The sequence below is a fragment of the Dendrobates tinctorius genome, unplaced genomic scaffold (assembly GCF_039654945.1).
Source record: "Dendrobates tinctorius isolate UK_male_01 unplaced genomic scaffold, ASM3965494v1 ptg000103l, whole genome shotgun sequence".
NCBI lineage: Eukaryota > Metazoa > Chordata > Amphibia > Anura > Dendrobatidae > Dendrobates > Dendrobates tinctorius.
In genome coordinates, this window is record NW_027361771.1 from 22,363,579 (window position 1) to 22,383,236 (window position 19,658).

Here is a 19,658-nt window from a genome sequence, read left to right on the forward strand (position 1 = left end):
CATGCGATTTCCATAATGCAGTATTTATAAGTGAAGTCAGTCGACAACAGATAAAGCCTACATACTATAGCACAGCAAACATGGATCATTGCCTGGAACACCACCACTCAATTATACAGCGGGTGAAATACTTAACACTTCACCAATTTTCTAAGTAAATATAGGCGCTATTGACATGAAATTCTCACCTAAGTTACAGACATGGCAAAAGAGTTGGCACTCTTGAAATTGTTTCAGAAATTTTTTAAAGGATCTCCCAACAAGTGTCAAATGAGATTTATATGGGGACTCATTACTGGCCACTTCAGATCTTTCCAGCAGTTTATTTCCATCCATTTCTGGGTACGTCTTGAAGTATCTTTGGGGTCATTGTCCTGCTGGAAGACCCATAACCTAGGATGCAAACCCAGCTTTGTGACACTGGGCACTACACTGCACACCAAAATCCTTTGGTAATCTTCAGATTTTCTGATGCCTTGCGTCCCTTTGAACCTCCACCATATGTGACTGTAGGTACGGTGTTCTTCTCTTCATAGGCTTCATTCCATTTTCAGTAAACATTAGAATGTTGTAATTTACCCAAAAGCTCCTTGGTCTTCTGTCCACAAGATAATTTACCAGAAGAATTTTTGACTTATTCGTGTACATTTTGGTAACCTGCAGTGTAACCTTTTTATGTCTCTGTCAGCAGTTGGGTCCTTCTGGGTCTCCAGGCATATGGTTTTATTTCATTCAAGTGTCGGTGGACAGTTCATGCTGACACTGATTCATCTTGAGCCTACAGGACAGCACAAATTTCTTTGGAACTTGAGTGGGGCTGCTTATTGACCATCCGGACTTTCCTGCATAGCAACCTTTTATCAATTTTTCTCTGCTGTGCACGTCAATGTAGATTAGATACAGTGCCATGGGTTGTAAACTTCTTGATTATGTTGCACACCATGGACAAAAAACATCAAAATCTCTGGAGATGGACTTGTAACCTTGAGATTCAACTATTTTGGTTCTCAAGTCTTCAGACAGTTCTCATCTTCTTGTTCTCCAAGCTTAGTGTGGCACACAGACAATGCAAAGATTGAGTCAACTTCGCCCCTTTTTAACTTGTTTCATGTGTGATTTTCATATTGCCCACACCTGTTATTTGCCACAGGCAAGTTTGAACAAACATCACATGCTTGAAACAAACTAGTTTACTCACAATTTTGGAGATGTGCCAAAAATTTTGTGGGGCTGTTTGTGAAATTATGTCCAATTTGCCCTTTTTTCTGTTTTTTATGTTGTTCCAATACACAATGGAAATATGTACATAACAAAACATGTGTAATTGCAATAATTTTTTGGGAGAAATACTTCATTTTCTGGATCAATTTCAAGAGTGACAACACTTTCGGCTATGATTGTGTAATAATTAGAAGGCACACAGAGGAAAAGTATTGAACATGCTTACTGATATTTAATACTTTGTACAAAATCCTTTTTTGGTAATGACAGCTTCAAAGATACCTCCTGTGTAGAGAAGCTAGTCGCATGCATTGCTCAGGTGTGATTTTGTCCCATTCTTCCACATAAACACTTTTCAAATGCTGAAGCTTCCGTGGGCTCCTCCTATGAACTCAGCTTTAGTTCTTTCCATGAATGTTCTATTGGATTCAGGTCAGGTAGTTGGTTGGGACATTTTAGCAGCTTTATTTCTCTCTCTGAAACCAATTAAGTTTCCTTGGCTGTGTGTTTGGGATAACTGTCTAGCTAAAATGTCCACCCCTGTTTCATCTTCATCATCTGGTAGATGGCAGAAGATTTTTAATCAAGAACGTTTTGGTACATTTGTCCAATCATTCTTCTTTCAAATCATACATCAAGTGTATTAGTGCCTTATGATAAAAAATCAGCCCCACACAATGATGTTCCAACATACAAACTTCACTGTTGGTATGATATTTTTGGGGTGATATGCAGTGTCTTTTAGCCTTCAGAGTTCACTTTTGGCATTGCCTGACTAGACTATATTCTACCATAATTTCACATGCTTATCTAAATGTTGTTTAGAACATTGTAAACGTGCTTGAACATGCTTTTTGTTCAGTAATGGAGTCTTGGTGAGTCTATGGTGAGCGTGCATAAAGGCCATGGAGCTTGATTGCACACTTATTGTTTTCTATAAAACAATTTTACCTTCAGATTCCATGTCTGTCTGTAGCTCTCCACAGGTGGTCCTTGGCACTTGGACAACTTTTCTGATAATTCTTTTCACACCTTTGTTTGAAATCTTGATGGGAGCACCTGGTCGTAGTTTGTTTAGGGTTCAATAATGTTCTTTCCACTTCCAGATTATGGCCCCAACAGTGCTCACTACCGTCAGTAGTTTGCTTTGGTTTCAGAAGAAGGTCCACAATCAGTATGTTTTGCAACAATAAGGTTGCAAAGGTATTTAGGCAGCTCACTGGTTTTACCCATCATGAGATGTTTATTGGGGCACTTTGGTAATGAGACATTTACAGAAGCCATCAGTTGAACCAGCTGATATTTTTCACTGAGGGTCAGGATTGCTTTCTAATTACTGATAGATTTCAGCTGGTGTCATGACTTTCCGAGTCTTTTTATACTTTCTACAGGTGCTCTCAATGCTTTTTCCATGTGTCATTTCTCATTATTACACAACTTAAATTTACGGACATCTACAGTTTGATTTCTTTGCCTGTGTGGATTGGATGGATTGTTACCAACATCTGGTGAGAATGTCATGTCAATAGCATGTTTAGAAACATATTTACTTAGAAAATTGGTGACGTGCACTCGCTGTATATAAAATCTTCAATAGTGAAAGTCTAAAACCAAGTGGAAAATCTCACAGAATTATGTAAATCATAGGATGACGAGAGATGTTATGGATATGCAAATGGTGAAATAATAGAACCAAAAATTTCAACACATCTTGATTTCGTTAATATGGAGAATGGGAGCAACATGCAGAAATCTCCACACTTACACGCCTTGGTTACCATCAATGAGGTTATTAAAAGGTTGTCTAAGGAATGTCCTGGCACGGTAAATACACTTGAGCACATGAATCATCAAGAAACACTACTGGCATCTCCCTTAGCAATTGCCAACAAATAAAGTCCCAGATGTGGTCAACGAGGCAGAAGCCTGGAGACGCAGCAAGCCATGGTAAAACATTCAGGCTATGCAGGCTGCTCTTGAAGACTAGTGGGATTCAGGTATCGTACATTATGCCATCCCACATCAAAATCCCAACAGTAAGAAAGGTGTAATGTCCCAACCAATCTCCGGCTATTATTGAGACCAAAATAAAACTGCAACTCTTTGCTGAAGCAGACAGACCTTTATCCCTGACTCTCCGGTCTGCATCTGGAGACTACATCAGCAATGCTACAAAGAGGCCTTCATAAGGAAATGTCGAACAAGTCCTACTCCTAGGATTATCATGTTGGGTGGTATGATGAATGGTAGCTGGAACCCTGTAGTCTTCATTCCAGATACACTAAAAGCTCAGGGTTACACTTATTTGGCCGTGGAACCAGCGGTACAGGCATTTCTCTAACGTGTCCAAAAACCTGTTTTTCAACATGATCGTGCCACGTCACATGTTGCTGGTGTGGCTTAAATGTACTAAGATGGCCTGCAAAATCTCCAGACTTGTCTCATATTGAGCATGGCGATGATTTACTTGTCCAAAAGTATTCAGGGTGGCACAACATTCCTCTCTCCTCTGCATCAGTCATTGTAAATTTGTTTACTGTTAACGATATCTATAACTTTGTATGTAACCCCCTTCTCATGTACAGCACCATGGAATTAATGGTGCTATATAAATAATAAAAATCCATTATTATGACAAGGTGTGTAAATAAGAGTATTTCTGAACATGATGCTCATACTAGAAAAAAAACAAAAAACTGAAGGATAATGCACTGCGCCACTTTAAGACCCCCCTGATCCTAACATTAAAAGACAACATAACTTAATGATTTAAATACCAGCTATACTGACATCACACTAATGTTTGAGCACTTCCACAACGCGTTCCAAAACTTGAGTGTCTTTAACGAACTTAGACAGCTCTGTCCTTGGAGTAGATGGTCCTTGAAAATGATACATACAATAATGCAATGCAGACAGACAATGGCACGTCCCATGATTATCTTCAGACATTGGTATATGGATGTTAAGATGACGGAGTCTTGTGAAGGAGCTCTGCAGTTCCATTCACAGTAGAAGGCAGAGAACACGGTTGAGGACACTGTTGTGGACAGTTCAATTTTAGAGTTGGTGACTGTAGACATGCCAAAGTAGTGGCATCTCTTAGTAATATACAATCATGTTATGTAATGGTAATAAATTCGTTTTCAGAGAGAACTGGTGTCAGGGTGTGGAATAACATACCAGGAGAGGCACATTATGAAAACATATATGATAGGTGAGGGCTTTCTCACAGACCTTGCTTGCTACAGCTGAGACCTAGAAACCAGTTTCAGATGTGCGTATTACAAGCAAACAGGTTTGGATCTATAGAGCCACAACCATAATAGAGATCCATGTGTATACCTGTCATTAAACCATGTGCAAATAGCCAGAGAGCAATCTTTGACCCCCTAGCAACCCATGGTTGGTTTCTCTAAGGCACTACCCCATCAGAATCACATGAAATCACAGCGGTCTCTATACTTGGCAGCTGTGCCATTCTGCTGTATGGGTGCAGCATGCGGAAGAAATTCTAGCCTTGCTTTGAAGCTGCTCTGATATTTGCTTCTCCAGGAACCAGTCATTTATTATTTTACTCTGCTGAAATTCCTGTTCTGTCGAATAAGTGTAACTGAATGCACAGTGCACACCACCGGCCAAATACAAAGTATATCAAAGCAATGAGCAATATTAATGACAAATGCGCCTGCACCTTTTATGCTCACTAATATTCCTTGGCAATTTAGGACACGCAGGAATTCGACTTAGAAGGCAGTGCAGGACCTCTTACACAACCACTGCCTTCAAGCTAGGACTATTTGATCATCTACTTTAACAGTCCATTATCTACTGTATTTTTCGGACTATAAGACGCACCAAGGCTTTAGAGGTGGAAAATAGGGAAAAAAATATTTGAAACAAAAAAATGTGGTAAAATATTTAATAATATAAATAACATACTATTATATATAATACCACATACAATAGTATATTATGTAGGAAGCTGCGGGTAGAAGATGGCGCTGCGGGACCAGTGTGGTGTCTGTAAAGTACTATATGAAGACGCTGAAGGGCGAGTATAAGAATGGAGGCACAGGGCTTATATTTAAAGCACCACTCCAGCACTGAAAAAATAACATTGGATTTCTGCTTTAAAATCCCATGGGAGAACTATAACTCCCAGCATGTCCAGCAGATCCTACGGCATGCTGGGAGTTATAGTTCACCACAGGAGTGGCAGAGTGCTTTTTTATGTGTTGTAATTACTTAACTTTTAATTAGCTCTTACTTGTACAGGCCGTGCTCACATCAGTGCAGGTCCTGCAGCCAGCCACCCTAGAAAACTGAAAGTCTCTCTCTCTACAGCTTACAGGACCTGTGGTGAGGTAATGAAGGGTTGGACCATATGACCACACAGATCCCCTCCCTCTTATTACTTCACCACAGGTCCTGTAAGAGAATGCTGCATTGTTTCTAGTGCGGTGTCTGCAGGACCTGTGGTGACATAATGAAGAAGGGAGGGCTCTGTGCTGTCATGTGATGCTCTAGCCCGCCCTCTTCATTATCTCACCACAGGTCCTATAATGATGGGAGCACTCAGCATCAGCAAAGCCCGCACTGTGCTGTCAGGTATGCGACTGCAGCGATCCCTCCTGTCGGGCTGTGGTGGAGTGGGATCGCATTCGCGGTTAATGAATATTCCTTCACTTTAACCCCTTACTGCCACTGGACGGAAAAGTATGTCCAATGGTAGTACTCCCGCTTTGATGAGGGCTCCAGCGGTGAGCCCGCATCAAAGTCAGGTCATGTCAGCTGTTTTCAATAGCTGACATGTGCCCGCAATAGGCGCAGGTGGAATCGCGATCCACCCGCGCCTATTAGGCTAGTTTCACACTAGCGTTCGTGGGCGCAGCGCAGGGCCGCCGCTAAGCCCCGCCCCCTCCGGTCAGTTCCTCCTCTGATCGCATGAGGCTGCATGCGATCAGCGTATCCTATGTTTAACGTTGGATGCGCTGATCGTGCGCTGGTCTGATTTTGCTGGCACTGCGCCCAGTGCACAAAAACGTGCTATATTGCATTTTTGTGCTCTGGGCGCAGCGCCAGCAAAATCAGACCAGTGCACGATCAGCATATCCAACGCTAAACATAGGATACGCTGATCGCATGCACCCTCAGGCGATCAGATGAGGAACTGACCGGAGGGGGCGCGGCTTAGCGGCGGCCCTGCGCCCACGAACGCTAGTGTGAAACTAGCCTTAACTAGTTAAATCCCGCTGTGAAACGCTGACAGCGGGATTTAACCAGCGCTTCCGGCAGCTGGGCCGGAATTACGCACATCGCCGACCCTCGTCACGTGATCGGGGGTCAGCAATGCGTTGCCATCACAACCAGAGGTCTCTTGTTGATGAGGCATTGCTACGTGCGCCACCCGGTGGTCGGCGCTCATAGCGATGCTGCAATTCTGCTACATATAGGCGGCCTGCTCATCACCTATGTGTAGCAGAACCGATTGAATAGTGGATGCTTCTAGCCTCCCATGGAAGCTATTGAAATATGCCAAAATTAAAATAAAAAAAAAAAAAAAAAAAAAAAAAAAAAAAAAAAAAAAAATTTAAAATATGATAAAAAAAGAAATATAAAAGTTTAAATGACCCCCCTTTCATCCCATTCAAAATAAAATTTAAAAAAAAAAAAAAAAAAAAAAAAAAAAAATACACACATTTGGTATCGCCGCGTTCATAATCACCCGATCAATAAAAACAAAGGATTAACCTGATCGCTTAACGGCATAGCAGGGGGGGAGGAAATCGAAATGCCAAAATTATATTTTGTGGTCGCCGCGCCATTGCATTTAACTGCAATAACAGGCCATCAAAAGATCATATCTGCACATAAATGGTATCCTTCAAAACAACTTGGCACGCAAAAAGAGCCCTCACCTAACCCCAGATCATGAAAAATGGAGACACTATGGGTATAGGAAAATGGCGCAAAATTTATTTTTTGTAGCAAACTTTTCAAGTTTTTTCACCACTTGGATAAAAAAAAAAGAGAACCTAGACATGTTTGGTGTCTACGAACTCGTAATGACCTGGAGAATCATAATGGCAGCTCAGTTGTAGCTTTTAGTGAACCTAGCAAAAAAGCCAAACAAAAAACAAGTGTGGGATTGCACTCTTTTTGCAACTTCACTGCACCTGGAATTTTTTTCCCGTTTTCGAGTACAAGACATGCTAAAACCAATGATGTTGTTCAAAAGTACAACTTGTTCCGCAAAAAATAAGCCCTCACATGGCCATATTGACGGAAAAATAAAAAAAGTTATGGCTCTGGGAAGAAGGGGAGCGAAAAACGAAAAAAGCTCCAGTCATTAAGGGTTAAGCATCAGGACCATGTGGTTTCCCCAGTGCCGGATTCCTGCAGCGGCGACATTTTCCTACCTCGTGCGATCCCACTCTGCCACTGCCCCCAACCCCACGATACATTCTGACCATAAGACGCACCCCACACTTTCCTCCCAAACTTTGAAGAAAAAAGTGCGTCTTATGGTCCGAAAAAAACAGTATTCCTTTTTTTTTTTTTTTTTTGCAGGGGGTAATGGCATCAGATAAAGCATATCCAATGTATGCTCGGACAGGAAATACCAGCTAAGGATTCAGCGACCTCCGATAAGAAAGCCAATTATAACGCCAGGGTTCAAATACATGCTTGTGATTCTGTGGGATTGGTGGAGAAACCGTCAGCTCTTACGAGTCACAGATAAATCTCAGAATTGTGAAGCAGGCACGGTATTGTGTGACAGGGTTATAGTAGGTGGTGTGCGACCCCTTCTGGAGTGGAGCTCAGGGAAGAAAAAAAAAAAAACACCAAAATTAGACTGAGGCTAAAATGCAACTTTGCCAGTGACACTTTGTTGTGGCCAAATATCACTGTGTGCCATGGTTACAGTGTAGGTGAATGGGGTCACACAGACTTGAGGGGACCACAGCAGCAAGAAGTCAGACCACAAGCACATTTTACAACTTTCTTGTTGCAATATCTTGTGGGTCACAATGTGACCCCGTTCACCTACATTAAGCTGCAGTGGCGTAATCTATGTCGAGGCTAAAGTCGCCGTGCAGTCCCAGCCTTAAGAATGGGTCCTGCAGAGGGGAAAAATGCATCATTTAGGTAACACGTCAGAAATAATGTCATCACTGCAAGCACACAGATGACCGCTTGGCACCTGTTGACTTACCATTTGGTCAGCAAGTAGCAGCACGGTTTTCAAGCTAAATTTTCTGGAGCAAAAATTGAAGAGATCTTCAAGGCTTGGTCCCAACAACTCCATGACCATGACATTGTAGTCACCTTCGGCACCACACCACTTGATAGTTGGGATTCCCACTGGGCAACAAACAAGGAGATTAAAGTGGTTTTCTCACAAAAACATTGTCCAAGACTCAATGGAATGTATGAAAACAAACATGTTTGCAATACACATCAATTAAAATGAGGGTGTGCTTTTGTAGATACAGTACATTTTCATCTGTAACAGTGCCCTGTGGCTGGAGTGGGAGGTCCAGCTTCAGCAGTGGACGCACATGCTCAGTAGCTTCCCTGCTCCTGCAGTGTAGTGATCTATATGCTATAGTTGGTAATGAGTAGATGCAAAAAAATGGGGACGGGAGAGCAGAAAAATGTAGAGAGAAGGTAGATGTGAAATAGAACATTAGCAATTAGTGGGATCACTAAGGTAATGGCTGAGTGCAATGCACCCCTGGGAAATGCTGCGGCTTTCTGATCACATGGAACAAGCTGCTGCCCACCCACAGGAGGAGAAAAGAAAAGACCAAGTAGTATTGAGGGGAAAAAAAAAAAGTGATAAATACACTGGAAAGTATCTTTTTTTAATTTATTTGATTAAATAATATACATTATATATTTTTTTTATGGCTAACCCATTTAAGGACTCAAAGAAAAATGGTGAAGGCAAAGGTTATGTATGCAGCATGTGTGTCCCTGGCCGCCTCAGTCCAGGTACCCTTGTACAATACCCCACTCACCTCCGCCTTGCATCATCTTATAGATCTTGCTCTCAATATGGAGCTGGGGGTGCTTTGTCTTCACACATTCCAATTTGATGGCAACTTCCTCAGCTGCGGCAATGTCAGTGCCTGAGACATAAAGGACATTGTTAGGAAGTGACGACACTAGATACACCCAACAGTCCGTGTGTCAATGCTAGGGCACACAGCCCCCAAGGCAGTCTGCACACGCCGTCTAGTATCCCACGCGTGAAACATTACCACTTCCCTAATTTCAGGAGGCTAACGAGTGGCTAGAAACGGGTTACAAAAGGGTGCAGCTAATGGTGGCTTTGAGAGGTCCAAACTGTGGCGTAAATATGGTGGGCACCATCATTGCCAACTAGTTAGAAAATTAGTGGAGGGGCCGTGATAAATCCCATTTCTTTATTAAAAAGAAAATTAAAAGTTCTCAAAGCATTGTATTAACCCTGTAGTGCGCCAGCAGCATCAGTACAGATGTGCGATGTCTTACCTATCTGACTACTATGGTGTCAATGTCTACTTTATTCCAAAAAATGGTATACGGGGAAAAAAAAAACCAACGTATACAATAAACAACATATCCCACTGTATATGATGCAGGCCTCCTAGAACTATTCCAGCATATCTAACACAGAAGCCATAAACGGGGGCTTACATGAAATGCGCGATTATGCAAAACTGACCTTTAAATCCCCCACTGCTGCTCCTAATCAGTACTGAAGTAATACAATTCTATCCATCAGTCACCTGACCGCTGCCACCAATCAGTTGCCTCAGCAGTCACATGCTGTACATGCAGGTAAACCGAGGTCAGTGACTGGTTGCAGCAATCTCGTGACCGATGGGACATCACTGCTTATTATACTGGGGGGGAACCACTGATACACTGGGTGTAGAGGTGCGACAGTGGATTTGCAGGACTCTCTTCCATTGGCCCAATCGGTAATCTGTGACCGCTGGATGGGAGGTCTGCGAGTTTCTTTACCTCCACCACTGTGTGCGTCACAGAGTAGTGATGGCGTTGTGTCAGCCCAGGTAATCACAGGAAGACTTGGGAACACTGGGAGGTAAGGAGATTCCCAGGCCCCGTCCAGTGGTCACACAGTATTGACCTGGCCATTGGACCAACGTCCTGTACATCCATTCTTCCATCTCTTACCAGGAGTCGTAAGGAGTAATTCTTATTTTACCCCATTCTCTACCTTAAGCCTCATTTCCACACCATGTATCAGAGTCCGTGAACAGACAGTGATACACACTTGCTGTGGGTCTCCTGACCCGAACATGAGAGCCTTACATATGCCCACGAGGCTGTCAAGTCTGGGTCAGGAGACTCATGGATGGCGATACAAGGACATCTGAATGAGGCCTTACCGTAGGGCCAGATATGTCAAATCTGAGAAAAAGAAAAAGAATATTCTTGGGGCTTGATATAGTAAATAACACAAATGAGAGGATACTGACCTTTGGCTGACTGCTCCGTGGTAAATCTTTACTCTGGGAAAGAGACATCACTGTTCCAGAAGCCGCAGCAGGACCACTGGGACCCGAGACCGACTGGCACAACCGGGCCACTTCAGCAGCACCTCATCACTGACATCCCCAAAGTGGCGCTGCTGAAGTCACCTAACTGGGACAGCCAATCACAGGTGCCAGTGATCCTGCTGCTGCTGGAAGTGATGTCTTCCTTCTAGTGTGATCGCCGACCACAGAGCGACCAACGCTGGACCCCAGTAAATGCCTGCAGGAGAGTATTGCATCGTTTTGTTTTTTTTTTAACATACCGAGCAATAAATGATAAATTTTGCTGGACAACCCCTTTAAGATAACAAAAGTACCTATTAAAACCAGTCTCTCCGCAACGACAACCTGTCTACTACACGTAAGCGCTGCTGCCAGTCACTGGCAATGTAGGCTACAGAACCCAGTGACTGGCCTCCTTGGCCAGGTGCTGTAGACAGGACGACATGGCTGTGTCCTTGTAAACAAAGAAAAGCGAGGGGCAGAGGAGAGGCGCTGGGGTGGCAGGGGCATGGTCATTTCGTAACCTGGGAACATTACATGCATCTGGCCTCAAACGTTAATGCAAGTCCCAACCGGGCAGCGTGGGCATTACAAGGAATAGCTCACATATTTCGAAACGACAAGTGTTCCCCTGTAGGAAGTGCGCGAGCTCCCCCCACATAAAGCCAGGCCCCGATACATCTGCAACTTCCTGAAGAGTGACAACTCGCTTCCTAATCATGAAAACACAGGACTAGTAAAAGGGGCCAAAAAAAGGCAACGTTGAGTGCCAGCCATAGCACCAGACGAGCAAGCCAGAGCGCGCCAGAGGAGCCAGCCAAAGCAGCCAGCCAGAGCGCCAGAGGAGCCAGCCAGAGCGCCAGAGGAGCGCGCCAGAAAAGCCAGCCATAGCAGCGCGCCAGAAAAGCCAGCCAGAGCGCCAGAGGAGCGCGCCAGAAAAGCCAGCCAGAGGAGCGCGCCAGAAAAGCCAGCCAGAGGAGCGCGCCAGAAAAGCCAGCCAGAGGAGCGCGCCAGAAAAGCCAGGCAGAGGAGCGCGCTAGAAAAGCCAGCCAGAGCGCCAGAGGAGCCAGCCAGAGAGCCAGAGGAGCGCGCCAGAGGAGCGCGCCAGAAAAGCCAGCCAGAGCGCCAGAGGAGCGCGCCAGAAAAGCCAGCCAGAGCGCCAGAGGAGCGCGCCAGAAAAGCCAGCCAGAGCGCCAGAGGAGCGCGCCAGAAAAGCCAGCCAGAGCGCCAGAGGAGCGCGCCAGAAAAGCCAGCCAGAGCGCCAGAGGAGCGCGCCAGAAAAGCCAGCCAGAGCGCCAGAGGAGCGCGCCAGAAAAGCCAGCCAGAGCGCCAGAGGAGCGCGCCAGAAAAGCCAGCCAGAGCGCCAGAGGAGCGCGCCAGAAAAGCCAGCCAGAGCGCCAGAGGAGCGCGCCAGAAAAGCCAGCCAGAGGAGCGCGCCAGAAAAGCCAGCCAGAGCGCCAGAGGAGCGCGCCAGAAAAGCCAGCCAGAGGAGCGCGCCAGAAAAGCCAGCCAGAGCGCCAGAGGAGCCAGCCAGAGCGCCAGAGGAGCGCGCCAGAAAAGCCAGCCAGAGCGCCAGAGGAGCGCGCCAGAAAAGCCAGCCAGAGCGCCAGAGGAGCGCACCAGAAAAGCCAGCCAGAGCGCCAGAGGAGCCAGTCTAGTTTTGAGGCCTGGTAAATATTGGGCATCAGTGACAAACGCCCACCGAGCTCCATAAATACCTCATTAACACAGTACCGGCCCTTTCTGTGGGCACAGGGACCACCAGTCAGTACACAAGGTGATGGCCCCTCTACGTCAGCCATTTCCTGGACCAGATGACATGTCTGAGGACTGTCGACTTCCAGAACTCTGGAACAGGGTGTGTGCCGGCCTGGGCCGAGATGTGTCCCAACTTCCTCATTCCTCCCTCATCCACAGAGTTCACCCCCAGCCTCTGACCCCCCAATGTGAAGATCAGCGGCCACAAAGCCCAAGTTAACCCTACAGTAGAGCTGATGGGGGCAGCTGAGCCCACAATGGAGGGGATCCTGATGACAGCAGGCCACAGAGACATGACAGGCAGGGGGAAGGAGCAGACCCCAGTAATGGCTGACAGCCTAGGCCCAATGCCCCCCAGCACCCCCGGATCACAGCCCCCCTATTCCCAGTGGGGCCCGACAACCTCCCTCCCTGATCGCTGCTTCCGCCTCCGTTCTCCTCCTTACCTAAATAAATGTCTCCAAAGGAGCCGCTGCCAATCTTCCGGCCTAGCCGGTACCGGTTCCCGACTCTCAGCTCCATGACACCGCTCAGACCCGCGATCAGCCTCTGACCCCCGGAGCGCTTTTCACCATCAGTTCCCGGTGGCCATCGGCTGCGGAGGCGCCCAGAACCAAGCTGCAGTGACAGGGCAGGGGCTTCGCTCAGTGTCCCAGTCACTCACGACCTCCCCGTCCGCTCGGTCACGGTGGATTACAGCGGATTACACCGACCCCCGTTCCGTTCCGGAAAAGAACCCCGGCGAGAGGCTGAGCCTGTCACTGAGAGCCCGTGACGTCACTCCACCTAGCAACAAGCTACGAGCTACAGTGGGCGGTGCTAGCAAGTCACATGACCATAATCAGAAAGTAGCGCTCACGTAAACTTCCGCCAAAATCAGCTGCTGCCCTCTAGTGTGGTCTGAGGGTAATGCGTGTTGTGCTCTATGGACTGTGGCTAATTGCCGGCTGCCCTCACAGGAATCCTCCCAGGACGTAAGGTGGCCCTGTACTGGGGAAAAGTGTCACCACAGGCGTAGCTAGGGTTCAGCTCGGGGGGGGGCGAAACATCTGAATGGGCCCCTAACAGGAGGACATAGCATTGGTGCAACCTGCGCGGCCACATATGGGCGCAGGAGGTACGGGGGGCCCATTCCTACCTCTAAAACAGGAGCAATTTTGCATTTTTAGGAGCTCTTGGGCTGCAAAGGGATCATATATTGTTCTTGCACAGAGGCCCTTTCTGTCTGTGTCCGCCTGTGGCCCTTAACCAGGTAATCATGATTATAGCTATGGCGGTATAGGGGAACCTCGGGACATGACCGCCCTCTTATTGAACATAAATCTCTATACAAAGACCCACACTGATATTACCGCCTTATGGTGACACATAGTGGGAGATACCAGTCCTGCAGAACATGTAAGAGATTACAGTACAGTTATTGATGGTGAATTACAGCTGACGATCTTTCTGGTGGAGTCATTCACTTTTCCCGTCTTTTTCCATCTGGCCCAGACCGACATGTCGACTTCTCCAGTCAGGACTCGTCTGCAGAGATTACAACAAAGAGACATCTGTCTTCTCACATTTCCAGCACCGTTCACATGTAGAATCATGAAATCCTAGAATGTTGGCGTTGGAAAGGACCTCCAGGGTCATTGTGTCCGACCCCCTGCTCAATGCAGGAGTTACTAAACCATCTCAGACAGATGTCTGTCCAGCCTCTGTGTCAACAATTTCATTGAAGGAGAACTCACCACCTCTCGTGGCCACCCGTTCCACTCATTGATCACTCTCACAGTCAAAAAGTGTTTTCTAATATCTAATCTGTATTTTCTCCCTTTCAGTTTCATCCCATTGCTTCTCGTGTTTCCATGTGCAAATGTATTCCCAACCTGTACAAACTCCTCATCCTGCCGATACCCCAATACTGAGCCCAGGGTGGATAAAAATCTTGATTTTTTTAAAAAAATCAAAAAAATCAGATTTTTTTGATTTAAATCATTTTTCTTTTCATAGACTTTAACCATCCCAGTAAAATGTCTGTTAAAAAAATAGGTTGTAAATTAATTGCCAGACTTACCACTAGTACTAGGCTCCTGGTGCATAAGAAGCTGTGGGGGTTCATTGACATTAGTTGTATCACTATCAACATCTTCATTTCCCTTCTGGTTGCAGTTTTCATAATGTGATTTCAAACGGCAAACAAGTCCTTGGATATCCTTTTTGACAGTATTTGCACTTTGCTCTTGCACCTTTCTTTCCAAGATCTGCTGCTGGCATCTCAACAAAATGAACCCAAATAGGGTCTCTCTTACGACCTGCTGCCATGGCAGGCTCACACAGATCACTTATGAAGTTTGATTGTTACTACAGCCTGAGCCAAGCACTGCTGACTATCCAACAAGTTTGGGCATGTCAACTGAATGCAGGGAAAAAGAAACTAAACCAAAACTGAAACCAAGCTAGAAGTGTGGAATTAAAGGGGCAGTATGAACAAAATGTGGAGGCTATTAATAGTTTATACAATTAAGACATGCTGCTTTTAAACACCTACCTATTGCCATATAGTAAAACAAAAAAGATTTTTACTTACTTTGTGGTCCCCCCCTCACCCTGGCGTTAGATCGTTGCCCCTAGTTTCGTCCGTGTAACTATGGGCGCACATGCACACTGCTCTCACTTCTCATTTTAATCGTGATTTATATTAAAAAAAAACCTTTTGATTTAAATCAGTGATTTAAATCATGATTAAAATCATGATTTAAATCGATCCGATTTAAATAGAAAAAAATCTTTTGATTTAAATCGTGATTTAAATCATGATTTAAATCAATCCACCCTGACTGAGCCACTGCTGCCGTATGTCTCCCTATTACTGCACCTACTGTGTGGCACTGTCAGGGTAGGGGGGTATGTTGACCTTTGGCTGCACACAGCTATCACATGTGCATGGGGCTTATAGTCGTTATCCCACTGGGACGATATCCTGAGACATAAAAATACCCAAAGAAAATGGGAGACGTTTATTAACATCCTGAATAGGACCTGTGCACAATATATACCGTATGGGAATAAACATGCGAGAAATAGGAGGAAACCACTATGGCTAAATAGAGCTGTAAGGGGAGCAATAAGTGACATAAATAAAGCATTTAGAGAATTAAAGCAAGTAGGTAGTGATGAGGCATTAAATAAATACAGAAAATTGAATAAATTCTGTAAAAAGCAAATCAAGACAGCAAAGATTGAGACAGACTCATTGCCAGGGAAAGAAAAATAATCCCAAAATATTCTTTAACTACATAAATAGTAAGAAGCTAAAAAATGATAGTGTTGGACCCCTTAAAAATAGTCTGGGTGAAATGGTGGATGAGGATGAAGAAAAAGCCAATATGCTAAATAATTTTTTTTCAACAGTATTTACACAAGAAAATCCCATGACAGATAACATGATCAGGGATAAAAATTCTCCATTAAATGTCACCTGCTTAACCCAGCAGGAAGTACGGCGGCGTCTAAAAATCACTAAAATTGACAAATCCCTGGGCCAGGATGGGATACACCCCCGAGTACTGCAGGAATTAAGCACAGTCATAGATAGACCATTATTTCTAATATTTAAAGATTCCATAATAACAGGGTCTGTACCACAGGACTGTGTATAGCAAATGTGGTGCCAATATTGAAAAAGGGGACAAAAACTGAACTTGGAAATTATAGGCCAGTAAGTTTAACCTCAACTGTGGGTAAGATCCTGGAGGGTTTCCTAAGAGATACTATACTGGAGTATCTGGAGAAGAATAACCTTATGACCCAATATCAACATGGGTTTACAAGGGACCGTTCCTGTCAGACTAATTTGATAAGCTTTTATGAAGAGGTAAGTTCCGGACTGGACCAAGGGAATGCAGTGGATGTGGTGTACATGGACTTTCCAAAAGCTTTTGATATGGTGCCACACAAAAGGTTGATACATAAAATGAGAACAAAGGGGATAGGGGAAAATATGTGTAGGTGGGTTAAGAGCTGGCTCAGGGATAGGAAACAAAAGTTGGTTATTAATGGAGCACACTCGGACTGGGTCATGTTTAGCAGTGGGGTACCACAGGGGTCAGTTTTTGGCCCGCTTCTTTTTAACATATTTATTAATGACCTTGTAGGGGGGATAGCGAGTAGAATTTCAATATTTGCAGATGACACTAAACTCTGCAGGGTAATCAATACAGAGGAGGACAATTTTATGTTACAGGAGGATTTATGTAAACTAGAAGCTTGGGCTGATAAATGGCAAATGAGCTTTAATGGGGATAAATGTAAGGTCATGCACTTGAGTAGAACGAACAAGATGTATAATTATGTGCTTAATTATAAAACACTGGGCAAAACTCACTGAAAAAGACCTGGGTTTATGGGTGGACGACAAACACATTTAGTGGCCAGTGTCAGGCAGCTGCTGCAAAGGCAAATAAAATAATGGGATGCATTAAAAGAGGCATAGATGCTCATGAGGAGAACATAATTTTACCTCTAGTCACTAGTGCGCCCACACTTAGAATACTGTGTACAGTTCTGGTCTATAAGAAAGACATAGCTGAACTGGAGCGGGTGCAGTAAAGAGCGAACTAGGGGGTCTGCAATACCAAGACAGGTTATTACACTTGGGGTTATTTAGTTTGGAAAATCGAAGACTTAGGGGTGATCTTATTACAATGCATAAATATATGCGGGGACAATACAGAGAGCAAAGAAGGTTTAAGCATACTCACAGACGCGGATTCTTTACTGTAAGAGCAGTGAGACTATGGAACTCTCTGCCATATGATGTTGTAATGAGTGATTCCCTAATAAAACTTAAGAAGGGACTGGATACCTTTCTTGAAACGTATAATATTACAGGGTATATACACTAGTTTCCTTAATATTGCGTTGATCCAGGGAGCTAGTCTGATTGCCGTATGTGGAGTCAGGAAGGAATTTTTTTCCCCAATGTGAAGCTTACTGTTTGCCACATGGGTTTTTTTTTGCCTTCGTCTGTATCAACATGTTAGGGCAAGTTAGGATAGGATATGGGTTGAACTAGATTGACTTAAAGTCTTCCTTCAACCTTAATAACTATGTTACCACTGTCACAATGTGATGAAAACAGCAAGCTACTCTTGCCCTAACAATTTACCGCAGGGGCTTATTGGAGTTATCCCACTGCTCTCCGCTATATGTCACGAACTGCAGGGAATTATGTATATCTCACTTTTCAGTTCCACTTTGGAACTCGCAGCTCTCCGGCGTCCCCCTTACCCTCAGGTCAGTCAGAGAACTGCAACTAGGATAATTAGTCGCCGGACGGGCCACGTGATGTGCAGTGGCTATTAGGCACGCTGCAACGAGGGAATTATAAATGCTTTGGCCGCAGCCACACAATCAGCTTATAAAACCCCTTCAGTCACTGCCAGCTAGCCCACCTAGCCAAAACACACTTCGCTGCCACCAGCTTCCGATTTTCTCTATCAATATTTAAAATTAATAAAGGGGTACGAAGCCAACCAAAATTAGTAGTGCAATCACTTCAGGCACATAAAAGTTATGCATAGAGCATGGAGATGGAACTAATAATTTTATGTTTTTCTCCAAAAAGACAGGCAGTGTTTACAGAGATATAAAAAGATTTTCCAAAAGGAGACAATTAAAATATATACAATACAATTACAAATGAAAAAGAGGATTAACAGAAGAAAAGGGGCTCGTGGAGTGTGGGACCCCCAGGCCCTGGGGACTCGTGGAGTGTGGCCCCCCCCCAGGCCCTGACGACTCGCGGAGTGTGGTCTGGCGACTTGCTGAGTGTGGGCCCCCCAGGCCCTGGCGACTCGCGGAGGGTGGCCTGGCAACTTGCAGAACGGGGGCTCCCCAGGCCCTGGCGACTCATGGAGTGTAGGCCCCCCCAGGCCCTGGTGACTCGCGGAGTGTGGGGCCCCCAGGCCCTGGCAACTCGAGTGTGGGCCCCCCAGGCCCTGGCGACTCGCAGAGTGTGGGCTTCCAAGGCTCTGGCGACTTACAGATTGTGCTCCCCCTAGGCCATGGCGACTCGCGGAGTGTGGCCTGGTGACTCTCGGAGTGTGGGTACCCCCAGGCATTGGCGACTCGCGGAGTGTGGGCCCCCCAGGCCGACGACTCGCGGAGTTTGGGCCCCCCAGGCTGCCTGGCGACTCACGGAGAGTGGGCCCCCCAGGCTGCCTGGCGACTCGCCGAGTTTCTTTATCACATGGTGCCAGCGTTGGGATAACATAGATAAGCCCCCTTGCGCCTGTGATAGCCGTGTGTCGGCAGTGCATCGCATCCCTCCATCCGCTGACATACCCGTGTCAGTGGTGGGTTTGTGACAGACGGCATTGGAGAGACCTTCCACGTCGTGCACAGCCCCAAGCAAAATGTCCAATGTCTCCACAATTGTGACAGGTCGGCTGCTTTTCTGTGTGCGGCGTTCTCCTTTCCTGGTGAGGCTCAGGGTCAGTTCTGCTTCTGTATGACTTCGGGGATACTGAAGATTTCTTCCTCGATTCAGACCATTCCTCTCGCATGTCCTGGATATCTTTCCGAAGTTCTCTCACCCAACTTGGTTCGGTAGCCAGTGAAATGGATACCTCCCCACTCCTAACCTTCCCTGTCGGGACTGTCACCCCCTGCTCTTGCTGGTGTGCGCATGCTTCGGCCCCCACTTCCAGAAAGGACATGCGCGGATTTACTCACAAGCGTTCTCACAGGGCCTGCTTAACTAGCGCATCCCTAAAGTCCGCCACCAGCTGATCTCGCAGGACAACATCAGGGGATCGTACACCAACGTACGTCCCGTTTAGCAATCGCAGCGTGGATCTTCTGCAGCGCATTCATGTACTGGGTCACAGACTCCCCCTCTCTTTGGTCATGGCTAAACAAGCGCATGTGCAATTCTCCGATGCCTGTGGGGTCTCCTTGCATCTCCTCTGAGATCTTTAACACCTTGTTGAAGGTATCTCACGTAACATGATAGCGCTCCTCGCTTCTCTGTCCAGAGCCATCATGGCAAACTCTGCCTCCATTGCAGGGGTCATGGGGTGCATCCTCAGCATACCCCTGACACGCTCAGTCCAGTCCCACAACAGAATACTG

The 19,658-nt window shown here is 45.7% G+C and overlaps 1 protein-coding gene across 4 annotated transcripts in view; it reads right to left on the minus strand.

Annotated features, from left to right (window-relative positions):
• The window catches only part of CSNK1D (casein kinase 1 delta), a 64,873-nt gene extending 50,235 nt beyond the window's left edge, over positions 1-14,638 (minus strand). For 2 of the 4 annotated variants that reach the window (XM_073588153.1, XM_073588151.1), the window contains exons 1-3: positions 12,983-13,362; positions 9,249-9,359; positions 8,441-8,589 (exon numbers count right to left, since the gene is read on the minus strand). In XM_073588153.1, the coding sequence (XP_073444254.1) occupies positions 8,441-8,589; positions 9,249-9,359; positions 12,983-13,058 (336 nt within the window). In that variant the 5' untranslated portion in view covers positions 13,059-13,362. Of the gene's footprint in view, positions 1-8,440; positions 8,590-9,248; positions 9,360-12,982; positions 13,363-14,598 lie in introns of those variants that run through there. The other 2 variants (XM_073588152.1, XM_073588150.1) reach the window with 2 other exon arrangements.
• Positions 14,639-19,658: the final 5,020 nt, after the last annotated feature.